The sequence below is a fragment of the Astatotilapia calliptera genome, chromosome 4, assembly GCF_900246225.1.
Source record: "Astatotilapia calliptera chromosome 4, fAstCal1.2, whole genome shotgun sequence".
Taxonomy (NCBI): Eukaryota; Metazoa; Chordata; class Actinopteri; order Cichliformes; family Cichlidae; genus Astatotilapia; species Astatotilapia calliptera.
Window position 1 is genome coordinate 9,533,378 of NC_039305.1, and position 23,958 is coordinate 9,557,335.

A 23,958-nucleotide genomic window follows, 5' to 3' on the forward strand; every position below is an offset into this window, starting at 1 on the left:
TGCATTATTGAAAAGTTATTTGACCATGTTTACTTAACAAAGGTATTCTGAAAAAGAGTCAAAACCTCAAAACGGTACTAGTACAATGAAGATAGTTTTTTTTTTTTTTTTTTTTTTTTGGTCAAGGTTAAGTTATCCATCTAACAGCTCCAGTGACAACTTTGGATTAGGAGCCACACACCAGTTTTCTTAATCACTTGACCTCCATCAAACAAGTCCAGCAGAAAGGAAAGTCATCTTTTAAGTCTGCTGAGGTAACATTTGACACTTCAGTAGTATGTAGCAAGCTACAGAAGGAGGAGCACTTCAGCCCAGCATTCAAGCCAGCACCTGCTGCAGGTCATCCACCTCAAGCTTCCACATACGTCTGTGAAGTGCAGCAAGCTCCGAGAGGTCTGCCATCTTCACTGCACGGATGGCTGGTTCTGGTGAGATCGCCTGAATGATGCCCATCACCATGACATATTTCCCTGTAAGAACAGCAAGTGGTGAACTGTTGACCGACAGTGATTTCAACGGTAAATCGTGGTTGGAGAGATAAATCTGCCAGCTTGCTGCTACAGATTTTAGGATTAATGCTCTCCTTTCAGCCTAACAAGCTGTGCACTGATGAAAATATTCACATTAACCAGGATTCTCATGAATTCAATAACAGGCCACTAATATCTAGAGTGAAAATGATCTCATTTAAAAATTGTTGTTCAACTACAGCTTTTGAACTTGCAGTGTGTTAAAACCGTATTAGAATTTTAAAATACAGGTCTGAGTTCATTAACAATAGTAGTTCTACTTTTTATTTGTAATTAAAAAAGAGTCTATCCTGTTGATTTTTTTCTTCTATTAAGATACTTCATAATAACTCCTAGAATGTAATGTCATTTTGTGTTTGATTCTGTCACTAGATAAAAATGCAGTAAATGGGGACAAAGCTATATTTTTCTCTAACCAAACAGAATATACGTCCCCTTTCTAATTGGTCCCAATAATAATGACTAAGCAACAAAAGCAGTTTCTTTTCACTTACCGGTATATATGCCTAATAGCCAATAATTGTTCTCGGGGGGGTGTAATTAAATTTTAGCTTCTGTGTGGATTGAAACAGAATCTAGCTTGGGTCTGGGTCAGTTACCTTGGGACAAGCACGGTTTCCCTTTGGGGATGTTGTTAACACCCTGAACAATGAAAGTCCCCGTCTCATCCATCAACAGCACGGTGTCTCTGTCCTGCTGGACTTCCAGCACAGTCCCCTGCATCCACACCAGCGAGACAGGCAAAGAGCGTCCCCTGCCCAGTCTAATTACACAGCCGGCCCCGCTATCAGCGGTGCCCCAGTTCCCTGCCGCCCTCAGCTGTCCCGACAGCACTTTAACAGGCGGGGGACGTGTCCTTTCCACGTCTGTCTTCTCTACTTTGGACATCACTGACAGACTGCTGCTGGCGTCAAGCGACGGACAACTTGCGACAGCGTTTTCATTTCCCGCCTCCCCACGAGCGGAAGTCGTGGCAGCACTCTTTTCCGGCAATAAAACACGTCCTCGCCTGATTTCTTCAGAGTAAAAGCATCAAAATTGAACTTCAATCACAGGCAGGTGAATAGGAGGCAGCATATGATAGAGGGGAAATTCACAGATAAAACACATTTAATTAGTGTAACTGTCATTTCCGTATTGTTTGTAAGCATCACAGGGGGGATCTCTGGGCATCAGGTCCATTTGTGAATGTTACAAAGTTTTAGTCTGCTGTGATAAAGAGCTAAAACCTTGTATAGAAATCAGCCTGGCAAACTGTGATAATGAATGAAATGTACAGTAGTGTATGTTTACAATCCTGAAGCTATATTAAAAAAAAACATGTTTTTTAAAATGGACAAAATAGAAAGTGTCTCCATTGGTATTTTTGTTTTTCTTTTAAATACTGATAGCCATTTAAGAAAGAAAAGAAGAAAGAAAGAAAGTGTACTTTATTGGTCCCCGTGGGGAAAATCCCTCTCTGCATTTAACCCATTCACTCAGTGAAGCAGTGGGCAGCCACTGGGCGCCCGGGGAGCAGTGTGTAGGGACGGTACCTTGCTCAGGGGTACCTCAGGGTAGCTGTTCAGGGGAATCGAACCCCCGACCTTCCATGGGGCCACCACTCTACCTACTGAGCTATCCCTGCCCTTATAATTTATGCAAGATTGCTGCAAAATATGGCTTTAAAACAATTTGTTAAATTGAATTTGTGTTTGATTTCTTCAGTTTATGCATCTTCGTTATAATGGTTGTGATACTTTAATCAAAAATAATAAAGAAGGGAAACCAAGAAAAAAAAATGTACATCTGAGTCCAAGGAGCAGCTCATTTTGTTATTTAAATCTGATGCATACTCCATTGATGCATAGGAATAGCTCTAACTGCAGCATAATATTCACTAAAGCCACATGGGAGGGGGGTCTCAACAACTGCTTTAGTTGCATATTATAGGGGTGAGTGATGCTGATTAATATTACTGTGGAAAAACACTGCTTGAATAAACAAAATGAAAAACCACAAATTAATACTAATTAAACATACCAACAACTGCTGTTGTTCAGCTCCTAAAAATACAGAGCTGTTTATTAATCTGCCAAAAAGTGTTGAAGACTAATGAACACTACATAATGCCACTCTGGACATGACAATAATCATGACAAATGAGTTTATTACTAGAATTTATGCAACTCACCTCCGCTATGACAAGACTAATAAGTCATTTTGAGAAAGTTGCATAATGTGGTTTATAGATTCAGCTTCACTTCCACCCCTCATCGTGTAACTTTTCCTTGAAAATTAAGGGTTAGGAAGTCTGAACATTTCAAGTCCATAATAAAACTTTTTGTTGGCTGTTTAATACAAGGCAAGCACTTCACATCACTGCAGGGCTAATAACAGAGCAAAATCCTGGAGGAAAACATGCTGCGGTCTGCAAAAAAGCTGCTACTCTGGAGATTTGTTTGTCTGCAAGACAATGACCCACAACAAGAAAGCCAAAACTGCACAGGATTGACTTTAAAGGTTCTGCAGTGGCATATTCCAGACCTCAATCTAATTCACAATTTGTGGCAGGACATGAAAATTGCTGCTTGTTCACAGCCTCTATTCCACTAGACAGCACGAGCAGTTTTTTGCCAAGAGAATTGGAAAGAACTGCATCTGTTCTTAAGTGTAAAACTTGGAAAAATAAAATAATGCAGACGAAGTTTGCGTGGATTTAATACTGAATGGAGAAGACAGACAGCAATGATCTGGCACATTCAATTCATTAAATATTTTTTTTTTATTTCTTTAAGAATAACTGAAGAAAAGTGTTAGCAATTTCTGTACATTTTTTTTGTAATTGTTTTCCCTTGGATTTGCTGAAAACCTTGAATGATCAACAGGGCTGAGAAATGTTATGCTGCCACATAGTGCACTTTAAACCTAAAAAGAATATGATTAGTCCACAGGCATCCGTCAGTGTCCTTGGAATACACTCCAAGAGGTTCCTTAAACTGCTGACACTGCTGACTCCAGTTTCATGTTATCATCTCCTCTCAATCCCAGTTCATCATTGTCAAAAAAGAGGCACATTAGAAATACTGCCATTTTCCAAGGACTGTGTCTTTGATTGCATCGACAAACTGTGCAGGCACCCAGTAGACCCAATACTGCGAAGCTTCCGTTGGACCCAGCTGAAAAGCCTGCAAAGGTGGAAGACAAACCGGTAAGTACATTAAGTGGTTTCAGAGGCATTTGCAAATGTAAACATGTATTGAGAATAAATAAACACATTGTGTCTTGTATAGATTTTAAAAGCAAATTTAATTTATAGAAAAAATAACTTATTTTGCAATAAATAAAATTCAACCACTTGCATTATGAACAGATGTTAAGACACAAAAATCTGGACTTCAGGAAGCCTTAAATGTCTACTGTCATACATACTCACTGGATACTTTATCAGGCATACTTATTCTAATGCAACTCAATGCATTTAAGCACATAAACATGGCCAAGACTAACACCAGAAGTTCAAACCGAGCACCAGAATTGGGAATAAAGGTGATTTAAGAGATAGTGAACGTGGCATGAATGTTGGAGTGATGCTGTCAACTGAATATGACATCGACCAAAATCTCCAAGGAATGTTTCCAGTACTTTTTTGAATCTGCACCACTAAGATAGCTCTAAAGGAAAAATGGGGTACAACCCAGTACTAACATGTTGAGTGTGCGCAGTGCCTCTTAGAAGCCCTTTCAACACAAAGCGTCATTTATTATAATCCACTAAAATGTTATTTTGCAATTTAATATGATATAGTATGCTTAATTTAAAAACAGCCACTGTACTGAATCTTTCTTTTATTTTAAAGTAAACAACCTGGCTAACCAAATCCAATGTTTGGCTTTTATCTTTCTTCTATCTTAAATCATTCCCATCTCCTCGTCTATCTGCTTTGAATATGTTTTCAACTGTTGAGAGATGCAAAAACAAACTCGGAGGAAGCTGCAGGCATCACTTTTCATTTTTGAGCCAAAAACATGACAACACAAAGCATTGTTTTGACTCCACTATCATACATTTGAATATCTCTGCTCTACAGCTGTAACATTATCTGCATTTAGATCTGTTACACTGAGGGTGATATCTGATGAGGTGGTAATAAAGCTCAATACCAGGGAAGTCCCTCAAAGCCCCACTCATATGTGCTCAGACATTATACTATTTGATTGGATGCACTCATGTGAAGCTGCTATGGAATTCAAACAAAATTACACAGAGACATACTTTGGTCTCAAAGTCTTTTTTGGTGTATTGATCACTTCTATACACACACAAAGTATCTGCTCGTTCTGATGTTGTTAGCCATTTCTGGGTACAAAGACTCCAGAACAGCAAGATACTCCTGAGAGTGAAAAATACTTCAGATTTGTTAATCTCCAATAAAATAATCAATGTGGCTGTTTGACTAGGTATTACAATAAAAAGCAACAATAAAAAGCAATAACTGGATGAAGAAGGAGACTTGCAGCAATACAATTAGCAATACTGTTAGTTAGCTAAAGATGATATACCATGTCCTGACGAACATTTTATATAAAAAAAACAAACAATCAAGAAACAACTGTAGCTAGCCAGAGATCTATTGTCAGGCTATTATGGACACTGGACAGGAAAGATGTAGGATGACAGGATGAGTATTAAACTGTCTGAGGGTCCTCCATCTTCCAATGGTTATCCCAGTCTAAATAGAGACCTCCCTCTCGCCAATACCTCTCCCAGCTCTTCCCCTGGCCACAATGAGGTGTTCCCAAGCCTGCAGAAGACATAATCTCTCCTGAATGTCCTGAATCTACATTGGGGCTTCCTCCCAGTGGAAAATGTCCAAAGCACCTCTCCTTTGAGGCGCCCAGGAGGCATTCAACCCAAATGACCAACTGTATCCTTTTGATATGAAGTGGCTCTACACTGTGACCAAGCTCCTCGCCCTATTTCTACCACTTGTATCAACAATCTTATTCTTTCAGTCACTACCCAGGGCTCACAGGTCATAGGTGAGGGTAGGAACGTAGACCGACTGGTAAATAGACAGCTTTGCTTTCACACTGAGTTCTTTCTTCACCACAACAGACCAGTACAGCACCCACATCACTGCTGCCACCACACTCTGTTAATCTCCCACTCCTTTTCTCCGTCACGTGTGAACACAGCTGAGACATGTGTTGAGGGTCCTGTAAGTGACCCTTTTGGGGTTTTTGTATCTATTCGCAAATCAAAAGAACAAGAGACAAAACGCTACAGCACTTTAAAAAGACAAGAACCCTAACCCTAGCTAGGAACAAGTGTCATTACATCACTACTTAAAAAAATGGATAGTATACCAACCAAAGAAACTTTTTTTTAACTGAAAACCTTCTATTACAGTGACTCCATCGTTGAGGCACACATAGTTCAGTCACTTTAGTGAACAGCCACACCAGCTTTTTACCACACAAAAGATAGTTACCATCATGTGATAGTCCTCATGGCCTTCGATGGGTTCAGACACTATGTTTTTAATGGAGCCCATTGGGACTTTCTCCGTCCTCTCTGCAGATGAGAAATTTAAATTATCAGCATCTTTATGGTGCAGTGCAGCTAGCAAAAGTAGGTTAGCTATAATCTTACCTTTTGTTCCAATCCACAACTGATCTTGCTCCAGCTTGAATGTGAGTCTAACTTTTCCTCCGGATTTGTTATACATTCCGGATAAAGGCACTGTTGGTAATCGTTCCTGTTAAGCGGCACAAGACAGCTGTCAGTTGTGTTTAGTTGTGTATATTCAAACACACTGTATCACTGTAAAAGCACCTTTATCTACAGCTAATAACAGGTTAATTTTCCTCTTACCTTTGTTCCTTTAATAGCTGGCATGATGTCATCAGGTTTACCTTTGTCCAAAACTTTCCTATGTTGCTGAGATAATAGTGCAGATTTAAAATGACAAATAAAAACAACAAAAAAACTCTTTCTACAATAAGGCGACAAATCAAACCTTTTGCCTGCATAAAGGCTCCTTCTTGTTTTCTTCAGCTTTAACTTCCTGCTGGATGACTTCTTTGGGTGTATTTACAGCTAATACATCATTTATTGTAGATCCTACTACCATTATTTTTGCACCATTTGTAATCTTTATTTCACGTAGCGTCTTGTCCTCTGGAAGCAATCCTTTATACATCACTTTTTGCATTGCCGGTGGAAGACCTAAAATAAAAAGGAAAGAAAGAACTATCTTTGAGTTCTTATTGTTTATGCGTTGCTAAACAACACTCATTGTAACAATTAATTTAAAAGAAGAAATGTATGCTGTTGGCTCTCACCAGTGAGTGAGTGAATGCTCTCTTTTAGTTTGGCTCCGGTGCTATCAACAGGAATTTTCAGATCATATTTATTTTTGTTCCAAATTATCTTCAAGTCCACTGTTTCCTTGTCCTCTGTATCATCCCCATTGCTAATATTAGAGTCCTGAGTTGTGGAGTTTCCTGCATCTGTGTGAGACGTCGCTTCTGCACCACCTTTTTCAACATCTTCACCTAGTGATTCAGCTTCTTTTGGTTTTGCCTCAGTTTCCATTATGACTTCTTCACTTCCTGGAAAAGAATGAAATCTTAGACTTATGTTCCTTTAAAGTAACCCTTCCAAGTTTAAATTATTATATCTCAAATTTTCCATATAAGAGTGCCTATGCATTATGATACTGCCTATAGAGATGTGGTCAAAGGTCTCCATACACTCACATGTGGTGGTAATTTGGGGATTTTAATGATTTCTTTGAAAATTTATTTTTCCAAGATCGAATGATAGTACAATATACATCTTTAATGGCAATAACAAAATAATAATTGGGTGCTAGAGCATCTTAACCAATTTCCAGTTTGTTTCTTCTTCCAGCCCTCAGCAAAGTAATGACACATCTGACTAACTTGTACTAATGTACAATTGTTTGAACTAATGATGTTCAAATCTGCAGTTGTTTAGAAATGGCTCCAAGAGACCTTTACAACTTGTGTACATCTACAATTCTTCTTAGATCTTCCCTGAGTTCCTTGGACTTTCCAATTGTTCTGGTTATTGGTCACTCAAATGAGTGCTGTCAGGCAAATCTTTTTATGCTAGCGAAGGGAAACTCCCAGTTATAGTTAATCACATTCACCATAATCACCAAAGAGATGTTAAAAGACACACATAACAGAAGCTGATTACAGGAAGGCCGTCAGTGCCAGCAACAGCACTGCAAAAAACAATGTATCACAATAACAACCACAAAGTTTTCTAAAGAGAGAAAGAAATGTGTTGTCTCAGCCTATCAGATGATTACACTTGTCTCTCTTTTACAACAAAGAAACTTTTTGCATTAAAAATAACAACAGACCAAAATGTTGATATTCCTATTATATTCACTCTACCGTGACATTTGTTACAAATGTCTTTCTTTCAGGGAACTTTTTTATTACAAGTGTTTCTTGTGTTTTATGCTGGAGGTTGACCACCTTGCCTTAAATGAAAACCACCTGCACTGTCGCAGTCTCCTATGAATTAGATTAGTATTAGGGCAGACATACATATATAATATCAGATTTTTACAGAAAGATTAACATAGTGATGATATCTTAGTTGTCAGAAATTGTGGCTATTGTTCTCATTGTTAGTGGGGGGGAACAATCATCCTCCCAGCCTTGTTACCGTAAATTAATAAGACATGAAATGCTAGTATCTGCAGTAAATGAGTTTAACCCAGTCATTGCATAACAAAATGATAACGGCAATCTATGAGCAGACCAGCAGATAAATAGAACTATCTCAACTAACTGTATGTCGACTGCTAATCCCTGCACAAGAACAATTGAAGAATGATAACAGCCTCAAATCATGATATTTTTTTCACAAAACGTCCACCGAAATATCAATATCTGTTTCAAAGCTTGAATCCAGTTTTGTCCGAACTCAAAGCCTCATGTCAACCTACTGCCTTTGGATGACGTGTCAGTTTCTTTGCAAACTGCAGCAAAGTTTACAACAGACTTTTTTGCTGTTGGTTATAGCAAAATGCAGCCATAACATCTTTAACACAATGTCAATTAGTCTGGAAGTGACTCAGATTAAACGTAAACAGAGCTGTGATGCTGAACTTAAGTTTTTTTCCACAGCTCTTTCCACTGAAGGACTTGTTTTGAAAGACTGTTGGTAAGCATATCAAGGAAAAATGACTGGCTGACAAAGAGGCTACAGTCCTAAAAATTCCAGGAGTAAAGTGCCAATTGAGTTGTTTATTATGTATTTTGACTTTCTGGGATAAATGTGGCGCTTCCCACAGAATCAGACTGTATCTGCTGCGGCAGAACACATATATGTATACTTAAGCGAAAGGTAGCAATGCTTTCTTTCCATGGAAGACTCAAACTACATACAATTGTGCAGGTTGTATTTAACACAAATAATTTACCAAAATAGTTGTGAAATAGCTGAGTGACTAAGTGTCAAAACTCTGCTCATTAAAAACTAACAATAAAACTAAATGAGGCTGAACCTAGACGGCTTACTCACAATGGCTTAAAACGAAACAAAATAAAACGGGGAAACCCAGCTCACCTTTATCACTTACAAAATACATTCCTGTGAACTATATTTAGCTACCTATCATATCTATGTCTACTTTGCAACTTTAAATAAGACTTTTGTTTTGTTTTGTTTACCTTGATATAATACAAAACATCGACGTGTTTGGAAGCGTTTAAATCAATAAACTAGAAGTTGACTTAATACTCTTTATTTTATATATATATATATATATATATATATATATATATATATATATATAGAGAGAGAGAGAGAGAGAGAGAGAGAGAGAGAGAGATAATAAGAATCTCACTTTCGTGCAGTTCCCGATAGTTTCACACAATAAGCAATTATGTATGGAGCTATTATGAGTTAATAACAAAGATGTAACGAAGTCTAATTTAGTCTTATCTGCTAACCACTTTCCCCCTCGTGGTTTTTCTAGGTCTTTCCACCGCTTCTAGTAAGCAGTCTTTCGATGTGTGCTGAGAAATGGGATACATAAAAGCGAATAGCCGCCAAAAGAAAACAGAAAAACGTTTTTAAACAACAATAAGCACTCGCAAAACAACACATCTCATAACAAGAATGGCCTTACTGCAAAACTAGTAAAGTAAATAGGCTGTATGTTAGTGTTTGATCGCTACAATACTTAATCCTATACAGTTAAGTCTTTAACAGCTTAAGTTAACTTGATAAAACAAAAAACATATGTTAAATGACATCACGTTAACCGCAGTGCTTCACACATCCAGCTAAATGTAAATGGTAGTTAGCAACCGTTAACATTAGCTAGCCGCAACACTAGTGAACGTTAAAAAATTACCCTGCGGAAAGACGAAAATGTCCATTATTAGTTCAGTATATTTACAGTATATTTAGAGGTACGTATAATTTCATTAACATTATATGAGCTCAATTTAAAGATATTATTGAAATACTGCTGAATTTTCTCAATACTCACCATCCTGCGTCGCCATGATGATTGTGTACAATCCGTTGTAGGTTGTGGCAAAGATACTACAGGAAGCAGGATGGGTCCAGTATTCAGGAAACAACAGCTAAAATTGTTCTTCTGTCCACACTCGCGCGTGACAACGTAGAAACAGAAACAATTTAATCATTTATTTTGAAAACGCATTATTAATATAGCTATACGCAACCAAACAAAGTTTAAACGTTAATAGTTTCAGTTAGCTCGTGGGCAAACAGGGATAATGGAAATGCGCATGCGCACGCTGAAACAACTGAAGATAACTTTTTCTTGTTTTTGTAAAAACTGTTACAGGTTAGCTAACGCTACTGTCGATATATTATGGCTAAACATAAAGGCAACAAAACACTTTTTCAAGCACGAACAGTCCAATGTACATACGGCCAAGATAACGGACACGGAAGTGAAGAGACGTAATACTCTCGCTTGGCTTCGTTTCTTTGTTGTTGTGAAAGCAAGGGAGACACCGGGAGGTGGCACTTTAATCAATGGCTATTGGCTAAGTCTTTCCTTAAAAGGTGTAAAGGTTCGAAATTTAAAATGACTTTACCTCGCCAACTCTTTTACACAAGATTTTCAGTTATGGAAAAGTAAAAATTAAAAGAAAAAAAAACCCCCAAGCAGATGGCGTTCATGAACTCATTTTACAACTGATGGCGTTGGACAGGATCGTAATATTTTTTAAGATACTGTTTTTATATTATGGTAACACGTACCAACATGCATATCTTACTTATGAAAATATTTTTGATACATTAACCTACAGTGTAATATATATATACATATATACATAGATATGAGTTACTGGTTTCATGCTGAAATAGTGTCACGGATGCTGGATAATTAGTCCACAATGAATAATCTGACTTTAACAGTTTCTGTAGACTTAATGAACTTTCTACCTTTTTAAAACTGCGGCTGTGGTTATTCTACAGTCTCTTACACAGTGTGGAAAGTAATTTCTCTCTTTTATGTGCTGCTTTGGTCCCTGATTGCAGTACTGTGCAAAAGTCACTTGCTATTTCTTTATATTTTGTTTCCACGGAGCCAGACTTGCTTGTAATTTTTTTTAAAGTGGCAATAGTTCTACCAGGCCTTCTGAAGGTCTTTCAAAGTATTTCTTTGGACGTTGTCTGCTTTCTCGCACATTTATAGTCCAGACCTTGTATCTGATTTTCAGAGGAATTGTTTGTTTGTTTGCTGAAGCACTCAACACTGACCCATGAATCATTCCATCATTCAATAACACAGAGCACCTCAACAGATGAACCAGTGTTGTGTCTACATATAAGAGAAAACTTAGCAAATTGTATAGTTAGGCACTTCTTTTCACTAAAGCCTGTTGCAAAAATATCACTTGTTCCTATTTCTTTAGTTGAATGTATGAAAAATGCTAAAGAAAATACAGTTTGACAGGCATAAGATAGTATTTTTACACCAACATAGTGATTCCCAAAAAGCTATTAGCTGAAAACGTGGCATATCTCAGCATACTGTGCAGTGTGTCCTTAAAAAAATGGATTGGACAGTAGAAGTGGCAAGCATAAAGAAAATCTACAGGCTCTGTTATATTGGGAATCTTGTCAAAACTGATGGATTTATGAAGGCAGAGAAATACTGTTGGGATTTTATTCACAATGCAATACCATCTCGAGAGTAGATGATAGCAGGGGCTTCATTTTTCCTCATGATAATAATCCCCAATACAACAGCAATGCAGTAAAAGTATACCTGGATAGAAAAACACACATTTGAAGACAATCGGTCGTAGATTGCTCTCCCCAGAGATCGGACCTCAACATTATTGAAGTAGTGTGAGATCATCTGTAAAGAGACCGGAAGAAAAATCCCCGAACATCCAAAGAAGAGCATTGAATGTTATCCAGAAAGCCTGGAGAACTATTCCTAAGGACGTCTTAAAGGAACAAGAAAGTTGCCTAAGAAAGCTCAGATTGTTTTGAAGAATAAAGGTGGTCATACCAAATATTGATTTTTAAGCTCCTTAGAATTGTGTGAACTCTCTTTTTGCCTCATATAGTGTATTTCCCTGTATGTCAGCAGAATGTTTCCGTAAACCGCCCCTTATCCATTTTCCTAGCAAAATAGGAAGAAATGAATGGTGCAAGACTTTTGCACAGTATTGGATTACTTTGTTTGATCATGTGTTTTGGTTTTTTTGTGGATGTGTGGATTTTTTGTCTTTTAGATTTAATACAATAATTATAATACAATAGCAAAAACATTGTGTTGATCAGTCAAAAATGAGATATTTAGGGGTAATAAGGATGCAATGCGAACTAATCTCTATTTTCCACTCCAACGTCCTTATGCGTGGAAGGGACATGTACTCCATAAACTTTTTCCTATTGCGTAATAGCGCAATAAAAAGTCATCTATTTCCCACGGGGAATGTTTCTCCTGGTCACCTCTGGAAGGCAGCAAAGATAAAATGCGTGTAAATGTCCGCAAATTGCACAAGAAGAAGAAACTGAAGGCGAAAAGGAGAGTGACGAAAGCCATGACGAAGAGGTCACAGTAAAAGGAAGATCTCAAAAAAAAAAAAGAAAAAAGAAAAAATCCCCAGCAACTTTTAATTTAAGTCACAAGTTGTCATGCGTACTTTGGGTAATAGGAGAGACGTGTTCTCGTGACAGTGCTGCTCCTTTAACTGTCTGCATATACGCCACACCGCTCATCTCCGGCCGCTGTTCGCTCACTAAACGCGAACTTTACAAGTTTGTGAAGTGAACTTTATTTTCGCAGCTGCTGAAATGGATCCACGCGAGTGCACATGGGAGGCTTTAGGCTTATAGTACAAACTTAGCGACGCTACTGAATCGCGAGTCTGCAGTGAATTCAAAATGTGTCTGATTTAACGCGATTAAGAAGACGCCATGGCAGACAGAAGGACTTTCAACGTTGTGATTTTGGGTGTGGGATTTTTGTTTATTTTCACCGCCTTCACCACCTGTGGAAATGTTGAGGTAACTTCGTAAACTTTGCTTTTTAAATTACATTTCATTTTTACTTTGCCCCAGAATGTTAGAGGACAGCGCATTGAGTTGAGATTTGTATTTAAGAGACAGGAGGTTCATTTATGTTGCTCGTATACAACAACGTTTTTTTCTTGTCATAACAGCTTTTAAAGTAATTTCTAAAGAAAAAAAATTAACCGCCTCATGGGATGTATGAAACAGATCAGCCAAAGGACTATATGAGGCGCATCTCGTGTTTCTAATTTTCTTCAGTGATCACTGAACTAATCAAATCTTATGAATGACTTAAGGACATTACTGTGACTTAATATGTAAATTCTAACCCTGTGGTTCACATAGACTTTTATTCTTTTCCTATTTGCAGCAAACTGTAGTGAAAAGCCTGGGAAATTCTACTTTCACTGGAAGTGGGTACCACAGGTAGGTCATGGTGGAGAAACAGGGGGAAAAATGCTGGTGTTCAGTTCACCAACTTGCATTTATTTACTTACTGCTACTTACTGCCCCCACTTTACAGCCTTGGAATCATCTATGGAGTCTTCTCGTTCTCCAATCTGCTTGCACCAATGATTGTTACAGTTATTGGACCAAAATTTACCATGTTTCTGAGCGGCCTGCTGTACAGGTAAATACTGACGTGCTGTTTGCATAAAGGAAACGAACAAAGATGCTGAGACATGTTCATCATCATTATGTTTTTCTCTAGTGGTTACATTGCGATGTTCATCGTCCCCTCGACATGGTCTTTTTACTTGACCTCCGTTCTCATCGGCATAGGAGCAGCCAGTAAGTCGCTCTCTCCTAAACTGTCTTTGGAACTTCAAGCCTGGCTTTTAAATGTCTTTGAATACATGCTTGCAATTGCATGCAGATTATATACAAAGTGAGAGTTAGTGTCTGTTTAAAAGACATACAGAAGGGTGTGAAACATTGCAGTACGGTTATTATCATTATTTAACTGAATAATTATTAATATAAATTTGAAACCTGAGTATGTCAACAATTACTGATTGGACGGGTTTTTTTGGTCGTTATTCTGGTGTTTTTACTGGCTATTTTATTTTCACAGCTGGGTTGCAACTGATCAGTTTCATCATCGATTAATGTGTTGATTTTTTCTGCATAAAATATCTTTAAAATAACCCAGTCTTACCTGGACTGATCATTGCTGCGACATTGCTAGGGGTCAGAATTTGGCATAAACCACATGAAAGCCGTGTATCAACAGTTCAGGCTTTCATGTTTTATGTTTAATTTTTGAGTATATATTTGTATTTTTGATTTGTTTAAATATTCACCTTTCAGAGTTTTCTTTGTCACATACATCACATCACAGCCCACTTACTAAAATGTGCGTATGAACACTGAGGCAGGATACAGTGTAGTAACAGATGAAGACTTTCAGCAAACATAAATACTTGAAGGTGGCTGTTGTTGGCTTTTGCAGTCCATGCAAGCTCAATTTCTGTGCCAAAATCCAAATGCAGTTTAATCATGCATACAGGGATTATCATGGCTGGGATATGATGATGAACATAAACAGTATATCCCAAATTAGACCTTAAATGGGTTAGGGGCTGATTCTGTAAAGAGTGCTTAACACCTTTGGTTTGCTTGTAAATGTTAGCGGAAATACAGAGAAAGCAGACCTCATGCTGAGCATGTGCTGGAAAAATGAAGAAAAAATGTTTTTAATGCAGCCTCAAATCACTGCAGAGCAATGAATTTTTATCAAGTCCTAGGGCTACTGTATGGTATGATGCATTACTTGACAATGTAAAAAAAAATTAAAATTATATATTTATTAATGTGGGCAATTAATTGACCTTTTTTCCTACTTCAATGACCCGCCCTCATTCACGTTCCTTCAGTGCTCTGGACAGCTCAAGGACAGTTTCTGGTGGAAAACTCAGAGGCCTCCACCATCAACAGAAACACTGGAATGTTCTGGGCTCTCCTACAGTGCAGGTATGGAGCTCAGTCTTTGTGTCTTTTAAAGACAAACCTTTAACATTTTAAAGTTTCTTTAAACCAGAGAGTATTTCATTTCATTTCATTGATTTAGTTTTCATTTGCATCACGCTGTATATGAGAATTTTTAACTTTGGGCTGTGTGAAGTAAATAGTAATGTTTTATTTGAGAATATAACAGTCTTCCTGCTCATCTGCGCTCTGAACAAACCCAAAGTTACAATTAATTGAACTTGCATCAAAATATTTATTTCCACCAGTACATCCGGTTCATAAAACACGACTGATCACCGTGTTTTCGCTTGTTATCGTTTTGTTCTGCTGTTTGATGAAGCTGCTCCAGTTGATCAAAGGTGTAACTGCAGTGCAGCTGCCAACATTTTGTTCTGTCTGTATTTTCAGCTCGAAAATATATAGTGCAAACTACAAAGAAAAAGAAATATTTAGTAGATCATTTTATAAATGATCTTTTCTTTAAACCAGTCATAAGTTTCTCTGCAAAATCTAAAAAACATGAAAGCCTCTTAAAGTTCGCTAGGTGACAGTTATGGTCTTTTCATCTTCTCCATTTGGCCCATTGCTCTCGCACACTGGCTCGGACGACTAATTTGTATTTGTTAAAATATGCAAATTGAATTAGTATAATAATAACATTGGCTGTCACCTGTGCCAACGCTCCCAATAGGGCAATGCTAATCTGACTCTCCAGTGGTGATCACTGCCACAGTAAACTTATGAATCAGTTCTTCACAGCCTGCAGACACAAACACAGAATACGACTGAAAATCACTGTTATCTTTCATGACTAACTCCTTTCATCCATTGCTGTGGCTCTGGGACAGACTAATTGCTCATCTACATTTTTTAGTTTAGGTAGATATGTAATTAAAGACAGAAATAGATCACAGAATTCCAGTGTTAACCGTGAAAGGCAAATAAACAGCTTCAAAAAAACGAAAGAAGAATCCTCGGAGGCAAAAATGCAGATTATTATGCCTATAAAGTCAGTGTTTGATCCAGCCAGTAAATAAACTTTCTCCACATTTTCTGTCTATCATACATGATTTCTCAAATGATTCAGCTAACACCATGTCCACGGTCTTTTCTTTTAATTACTCTGATTGTCCAAATGGGAGCACTTTAATTAAAGGTCACTATTTTAAGGTTTGAAAGGCCCAGAGAGGTTTGGTGCATAAAATTTGATGTACACATAATAAATTGCACAGAGAGCAGAGAAGAGAATGTTTAACTGAACTAATAATGAAAGTCAATAGTGGTTAAACTGTGATAACTGTGATAAATTCTGAAGGAGTTTCTGTGTTCCTCATTGGCTCGCATGGTGTATTTGCCTTACCAAACGCCAAAAACAAATGCGTCCCCATGAAGCTTTTCCTTACCCTATTTATACATATACACTATATTACCAAAAGCATTTACTCACACATCCAAATAATTTCATTCTGGTGTTCTAACTACTTCTATGGCTACAGCTATATAAAATCAAGGACCTAGGCATGGAGACTGCTTCTACAAACATTTGTGAAAGAGTGGGTCACTCTCAGGAGCTCAGTGAATTCCAGCATGATACTGTGATAGGAGATAGGATAGGATATATTTCCCTGATACTAAATTTTCCACAGTCAACTGTTAGTGGTATTATAACAATGTGGAAGTCGGTGGCAATCTCCATTTGCCAATCAGATGGATAAATCTGGGTTTTGATGGTTGTCAGGAGAACACTACTTTCAATGAAAGGAAGTCTTAATGCTTCAGCATACCAAGACATTTTGGACAATTTTATGTTTCTGACTTAGTGGTAATAGTTTTGGGATGGCCTCTTGCTTTATCCACCAGTGCACAAAGCAAGGTCCACCAAGACACGGATGAGCAAGTTTGGTGTAGAAGAACTTGACTGGCATGCACAGAGTCCTGACCTCAATCCGACAGAGCTAGAGCAGATACTGTGAGCCAGGCCTTCTTGTCCAACATCAATATCTGACCTCACTAATGCACTTCTGGAAGAATGGTCCAAAATTCCCATAAACACACTTCTAAACCTTGTAAAAAGAAAGCCTTCCCAGAAGAGCTGAAGCTGTTATATCTGCAAAGGATAGGCTGACATCATATTAAACTTTATGAATTCACACGTTCATAGGCGTGTGAAGGAAGATGAGCGAATACTTTTGGAAGTATAGTCTAAATGATATCTTTTAGTTTATTTTCTCAGTAAATCACCATCATGATCAGACACAGATGTTCTATCAGCATCATTTTTACATCTATAAATGCAGCTCATCCACAGTAGAGTCCTTGTCCACCTAGTACATTTTGAATGCCGCTGTGGAGATTTTGGAGGGTGCTGTACGCAATAAATTATATTTGGACGACAGTGAAATGAAAATAATTTGGCATGCAGCATAGCTGCACCAATCAGCCACAACATTAAAATAAATGGCATCTCGCTAAAATGCACCAACTAGCTGAGAAACCTTGGCATATATGTGGAAGTTGATACATACCTATTAACATGAAATTAAGGAGGAGGCGGTTTATTAACTTTATCAAAATAAAGGAAAACAAGAATTTAACCTATCAGCAAGTCCAGTACATCCCTGCTTTGTTTGAGAAATGTTCTTTTACTTATTTTCTTTGCACCATTTTTTTTTGTCTTGACAGCATGTTGTTTGGTAATCTTTACATTTATTTTGACTGGAATGGAAGAACAGAAATACCAGGTAAGGCCAAACTTGTGTAACTTAACGGCATGAAAATGCTCTTTAGTTTGAGTATGCTCCAGCTTAATGTTATTAATATTTCTAGCACATTTTCATTAAGCAATTTACTTTAATCTTCCTGTCTCAGACAACAGCAGGAGAAACATTTTTCTGTCCCTGCTGGTTATATCCATCCTCGGCACACTTAGCTTCCTGGTGTTGAGAAAGAGCCATCATGAAGAGGAGATGCTCTCTGAAGAGGAAGGGCAGTCACTGCTCTCAACTCGCACGATGTAAATGAATATCCTTTAGATAATTACACATTTTTCACTGCAGACCCACAGAATGACTCAGAATACATAAAGTGTCTGAACTACTGCTCGGATAGGATACACAACGGCTAACATGGCCAAAAATGTCCTTTTTAATCCAGTTGACCTTCTTAAGGTGTTTTCAGACCTCCCACGAAACAGGTTTTTTTTTCTTAAATCACCCACTTTTTGACTTACTGCTGCTCTTCTACAAGACTTATAAATCACTCTTGTCCTTCACAAAAAATGGACTGATCCTTTTCTCTAGATCAATGCAATTTTGACAGAGTCTTGTCTAATCACAGCGCTTTACTTAAGTAGGGCGCAATCAGGCGGATTTGGGGAAGAGAAGACAGAACATTTCTCTTTGAGAGAGACAGCAGTTAAAGACCCCAACCTTCAACATTTTTAAGGCATATTAAAATTTTAATGTCTTGAATTATGAACAAAGTTTGACTGAAATCACAAGATGGGGGAAAAAATCTGTAAAAAAAAAAAAAACTTGCATCAAAGGCAAATAAAAGTCATAGGGAAAATTAAATTACATTCCATAAATGTATCATTCACAAACATCCATCGCAAAAAACAAACCATGAGACTAAAAGTCTTGTTAGCAAAACATACTCTTTCCAGCACTCTTGTGGCAGCAGCTGTGTGTGAAAAACAGTTATGGGTATGCGTGATGCATGTATGGGTTTTAGTGTTTATTAGCCAAGTCTGGAACGAAACAATGATTCCAACAGAATAACAAAGAATGCCATCGGGAGCAATCCTTCCACTGTCTGATTTTTAAATTCCTCCACCTGTTCTTTAGTTGAAGGGACGTTTGAGATTGTCTGTGTATGCAGTTTATCTCTGTTGATTAATTTCAGTGTTGTGGAAGTTGTTATTGATTTAATTGTTGTTGTCTAGGTACAAGCACAGAGCGAACACTGCCATGCAGGATACTAAATCGGAGTTCAGTAAGTTTTATCTGCACTTTTGGAAAGCCACATTGAGGCGTACCTAACGAGCTTTGCTAAAATGATACTTGCTCATTTACATACATTTACTGGATTCATTATACATCCATATAAATGTGCATATTGAATGCAGTAAATGCATGCTGGTGCAAAGTGTAATTGAGAAAATCCCATATGTGCTGTATATATGGATACATAAGGAACTTTGTGTAGTAACAAGACTAATGTGCTCTAAATGGATACTGTGAGCTCATTCAAGGTTTTTATAATCTGTTTTATTCATGCTGGAAGAGTGAAAAAGTGACACTGTTGAATATATTCCTGACAGACAGCATGGATAATAAATGTTCTTTCACAGGAAAATAAAGAGCTCTACACACACCTACCTATCTATCTATCTATCTATCTATCTATCTATCTATCTATCTATCTGTCTATCTATCTGTCTATCTATCTATCTATCTATCTATCTATCTATCTATCTATCTATCTATCTCTCTATCTCTCTATCTCTCTATCTCTCTCTCTCTCTCTCTCTCTCTCTCTCTCTCTCTCTCTCTCTCTCTCTCTCTCTCTCTCTCTCTCTCTCTCTCTCTCTCTCTCTATCTATCTCTATATCTATCTATCTATCTCTATCTATCTATCTCTATATCTATCTATCTCTATATCTATCTATCTCTATATCTATCTATCTCTATATCTATCTATCTCTATCTGCCTTCTCTATTTCAAGCTATTCCCTTTGTCGCTAGAGATGGTTATGTGGGAAAAATCCCAGTAGAACAGCAGTTTCTAAAAGACCAGCCCATCTGGCACTAATAACCATGCCACGTTTAAAGTCACTTAAATCACTCTTCTTCAGTGGATAGTTTTGACCATGTCTACATATTTATGCACCAAGGGCTGATTAGATATTTGCGTTAATGAGTACACAAACAGGTGACTTAATAAAGTAGCCGCTGAGTGTATATTTGTAAGGATAACTGCAGTGACATTTCAAAGTCATTAAATTCCAACACTGTAGTTCTCTCTTCCTGTTTGTACGAAGGAACATATATCAGCTTTTTGTTTGTTTGTTTTTTTAAATCCTAAGGGGTACATCCAGATTTCCTGGCAATCAGCCAATATTGAACCAAAGAGTTGAAATTCCTGCCTGTACAGCTATTCACTGTTTCCCCCCCCCCTTGCACTGTAGATGGGTTTCATCTGATATACTGAGCATTCAAAAGGAATGTAAGTTCCTACCGAAGTATTTATTTTCCCTTTCCCTCTCTGTTATTTGCATTGCTTTTCATTGCTCTTTTTGTGAAACTAGCAGGCACTCACAGGCGGTTTTGTTTTTCTTGAAGGCGAAAATCGCTTTCATATGGATAAAAATCTTCTAGCATTACAACAGAGTACATAGAATCTGCCTATGCGTTAGTTTATTTCAGATTCTATCTGTTTGTCAACTGGAAACTCTGCTGCTGCACTTGCACCTGCCTTCAGTGCAGCCTCAAGTTGTTTGGATGATCAGATTGCACCTTGTCTCGCGTGTATCTCTGTGTGCATTTAGACTCGTGCACACCTGCCTTAAAGGTATCAGCTTTTATCAAAGATGCAAGCTGATTCATGTCAAGAAGGGCCATCCAGGCATATATAAACAAGCCTAGTGGGATTTCCTCTTTTAAAATCTGAATTTTTCTAACAGCCAAGTCTCTCTTGGCTGTTTTTTTTAAATTAGCATTTATATATGGCTTATTATGACAGAATATTTTCTTTCTGCATTGGACTGTGTTAAATTCTCAGCTCAATACCGAGCTAAAGGAGATTGTATTAGTGGAAGAACGGCATTTATTAGCATTTTAAATCATTGTGTTGTAACTCTCCCTTTTAGAAACCATCCTACAACTGCTGAAGACTAAAACTACCCTTCTTCTGAGTCCTTGCATGGCGTACAGCGGTAAGTCAAATGCTTTTGCATATTAAATATTTTAGCCTCCAGTAAAAATGCCTGCAGCTACAGCATGCACTTCCTGTTCTCCAGGCCTTGAGCTATCTTTTTACAGTGGAGTGTATGGGACGTGTATCGGAGCAACTGCACAGTTTGCAGAAGCAGCTAAAGGCTTGATTGGGATCTCAGGGATTGTTGTAGGCATTGGAGAAATAGTAGGTACGTTCACTTTCTGCTCTTAGCAAAGTTATTTAAAGTCATTCAAGGCCGTGCAGATTGATTGATTTATGCAGAATATGCCCTTTTCCATCAGGTGGGGGTTTGTTTGGATTGTTGTGCAAGAACAGCCGCTTCAGACGAACTTCTGTGGTGTTTCTGGGAATGGTTGCCCATTTTGTTGCTTTCTATTTGATCTTTCTTAACATCCCTGATGATGCCCCCATTGTTTTTGAAACCACGTCCCTAAAGAAGCCATATCTAACTCCAAGGTATCCAGTTTTTATGATAATTTAGCATATAAGAAAATACTGTTTGAGATTATGCTTTGATTTTATTTCTTCTTTTTCTTTCTTAGTGTATCCATTGCCCTGCTGTGCAGCTTTTTGCTTGGACTCGGGGACAGCTGTTTCAACACACAGCTCTACAGCATATTAGGCCATGTTTATGCTGAAGAAAGCACGCCGGCTTTCGCCATTTTTAAATTCATCCAGGTAATCCTGAGTTGCCAGTTCTCAGACGTTGTTAGCAGAGCGGACCAAAGCTGCTGCAAAATGTGTTCCTTCCAAGTGAAATAAATTCACCTGAAGTCACAGTACAAAGAAAAAAGGCAGATATGCTGGATATCATACCTTCTTCCTTTTTTTTTTTTTTTGAATTGAAAATTAAGCTCTAGAAATTAATGTATGCTTTATAACTATTCAAAAAAAATCTTTTTGATTTTGTCAAGGCGTGGAAAATACACCACAATGCAATGAACAGAAACAAACTGAGAAATCTTGACATGGTTGTGCCACCTAGTTGAAGTCCAGCTCAGATTTTGCTGTTACTGGGAAATTGTTAACAGTAAATCTGAAAGTGGGGTTCATGAGTTTGAAAGTAATAGTATGTTTAGTGTCTTTTAAAGCTCTCTGATTCTGCCCAGAAAAATGAAAACCACGTGTGATTTAAACACATCTCATCTCTTCTTCAACGCCATCTTCAGCGCTGCACTGCTACCAGTGCTGGTGCTGTTTTTCATGCTCTCTGTAGGCCACACCTCTCCCACATGTGCATTTCCACTTGAGAAACATTCAGACTTTTATGGGGATCAGGATATAAACCCCAACCCAAACTGACAGTGGAACGCATGCAGAATCCAAACTTTAAGACGGAGCATTGGGTCAGCTCAGGAGCATGTTTATGGTTGATTTAGGTTCAGACTGTTTATGAGGATTTCTACGACAGTATAATATCCTGTGGTGTATGAGGGAGAGCATCATGTGAAAATGAACTGAATGGTGTGGTTTGCCTGTAATATCATGCACTGGCAGACAGCAAATTGAAAATACAGGAACCCTTTTGGCCACTTCACCATTATCGTCACTCACCACTGGCCACATTTTGCTCACTGTGGCTTTTTCCACTACTCCTAAATAAAGCTTAAGTTGAAGGGTCATTGTTTGGATTGTTTAGAATGGCAATGATCTGAAAATAGCAGACATTACAGAAGTTGTGCTGTGCTACTCAAGGATATGACTTTGAGGGGGTGATTGGTGAAGCTGGAAAACGTAATATTTTTGTGTAATAATTTGTGCAACTTAGTTTATTAGATTTGTAAAAGCACTTTATCATATTAATCAACAACATTAAATCTGTCTGTCCCTTGTTAGTCTGTCTGTGCAGCAGCTGCGTTCTTCTACAGCGGTTACATCATGCTGATGTGGCAGCTCCTGCTGATGGTCATCCTGGGCTTCACTGGAACACTTTGCTTCTTCGTGGTGGAGAGGATGCAGAACTTCTCTGTAGATATACAGGAATTTTAGGATTCATCTCAGCATTAATGGCTTTCTGAAACTCATTTTCAGGATAAAATGAGGCCATCAGAAATCCTGTAATTTAAAAAAATCTCATTTCATGAAGCGCTTTTTAAAAATCTCTTTCTATAATGAAGCACCGAGGGTCATGCAGATTCACATAGCATTGACACTAACGAGAGTTTGAATTGATGCCATAGCTGAAACCAAGCTGCCTTACAAGTCTACACTGTACTTTGCACAATCCTTTTTTCCTCTCACTCTACAAAGTGGTCATCGGACATCTTTAAAGTTATTTTTCTATTACTCTGTTGTACTGCACGTGGTCTTAATATGGAATTTTAATAACTTACCTTATCATCTGCTTTGCATTGCTTTGGAAGCTCATGTTCGTAATAACGGTGCCATTGTTGAAGTTAATTTATGAATCTAAAGCGTTACTGCAGGATGTTTAGTGCTGTTTATAATGACAAGAATAGATGACACTAATTAATGCTTGACAATCACTTCATTTTTTTTTACATTCTTGCATATTAATGTAATGTTTTCACCAATTTTGCTGAATAAATTTTAAAACACTGGGGGGGCTCAAGTATAGACTGTATTGTGGTCTACATGATTATTATAAATCATCATTTAAGTCAGCGGTGCAAATGTTAGAGTCAAGGCAAGTGGTAACAGCTGACAAAAGGTTTGATCTGTAGATAAACATTAATGTGCTCATGTGTATTAATTAAATTACATGTGACCTGTAAACAAGTTGAGAGCCTGCACTTTAATTTTTGGGTTGTTTTCTTTCATTCTTCATTCCAATTCACAAATTCTGGCTCTTAAAACAATGTGGCATTATTGAGCTACTTATATTACATATCTGTACAGAAATAATCTTGAGCTTTTTCCAAATCTGTGTTTCAGATTTATTGGGGTTTCAGCATTTTCTCACTAAAACTTGTCTATTGCCTACTGTAAATCG

General features: G+C 37.7%; 3 protein-coding genes across 4 annotated transcripts; 1 reads left to right on the plus strand and 2 right to left on the minus strand.

Moving 5' to 3' along the window:
• Positions 1-84: 84 nt before the first annotated feature.
• rmi2 (RecQ mediated genome instability 2) lies at positions 85-1,795 on the minus strand. The gene is made up of 2 exons (XM_026164487.1): positions 1,130-1,795; positions 85-470 (listed from the first exon to the last, which is right to left on the minus strand). Exons 1-2 carry the CDS (start codon positions 1,416-1,418, stop codon positions 319-321), a joined length of 441 nt encoding a protein of 146 aa, XP_026020272.1. The 5' UTR covers positions 1,419-1,795; the 3' UTR covers positions 85-318.
• A 1,480-nt stretch (positions 1,796-3,275) lies between these two features.
• Positions 3,276-10,543, minus strand: ubfd1 (ubiquitin family domain containing 1). 2 transcript variants are annotated; one of them, XM_026164488.1, is made up of 8 exons: positions 10,468-10,543; positions 10,057-10,176; positions 6,857-7,126; positions 6,532-6,740; positions 6,387-6,452; positions 6,165-6,270; positions 6,004-6,086; positions 3,276-3,697 (listed from the first exon to the last, which is right to left on the minus strand). In XM_026164488.1, exons 2-8 carry the CDS (start codon positions 10,070-10,072, stop codon positions 3,587-3,589), a joined length of 861 nt encoding a protein of 286 aa, XP_026020273.1. In that variant the 5' UTR covers positions 10,073-10,176; positions 10,468-10,543; the 3' UTR covers positions 3,276-3,586. The 2 variants fall into 2 exon arrangements, with proteins under 2 accessions (XP_026020273.1, XP_026020274.1); XM_026164489.1 differs by having other exon boundaries at positions 10,057-10,167; positions 10,468-10,530.
• Positions 10,544-12,526: 1,983 nt separating this feature from the next.
• On the plus strand, positions 12,527-23,741 carry LOC113020475 (UNC93-like protein MFSD11). Its single transcript, XM_026164490.1, has 13 exons — positions 12,527-13,070; positions 13,447-13,502; positions 13,600-13,707; positions 13,789-13,868; positions 14,954-15,050; positions 17,730-17,788; positions 17,916-18,060; positions 18,991-19,040; positions 20,917-20,982; positions 21,067-21,192; positions 21,287-21,461; positions 21,548-21,683; positions 22,842-23,741. The coding sequence occupies exons 1-13, from the start codon at positions 12,981-12,983 to the stop codon at positions 22,992-22,994; spliced, it is 1,341 nt and encodes a 446-aa protein (XP_026020275.1). The 5' UTR covers positions 12,527-12,980; the 3' UTR covers positions 22,995-23,741.
• The last annotated feature ends 217 nt before the right edge of the window (positions 23,742-23,958 follow it).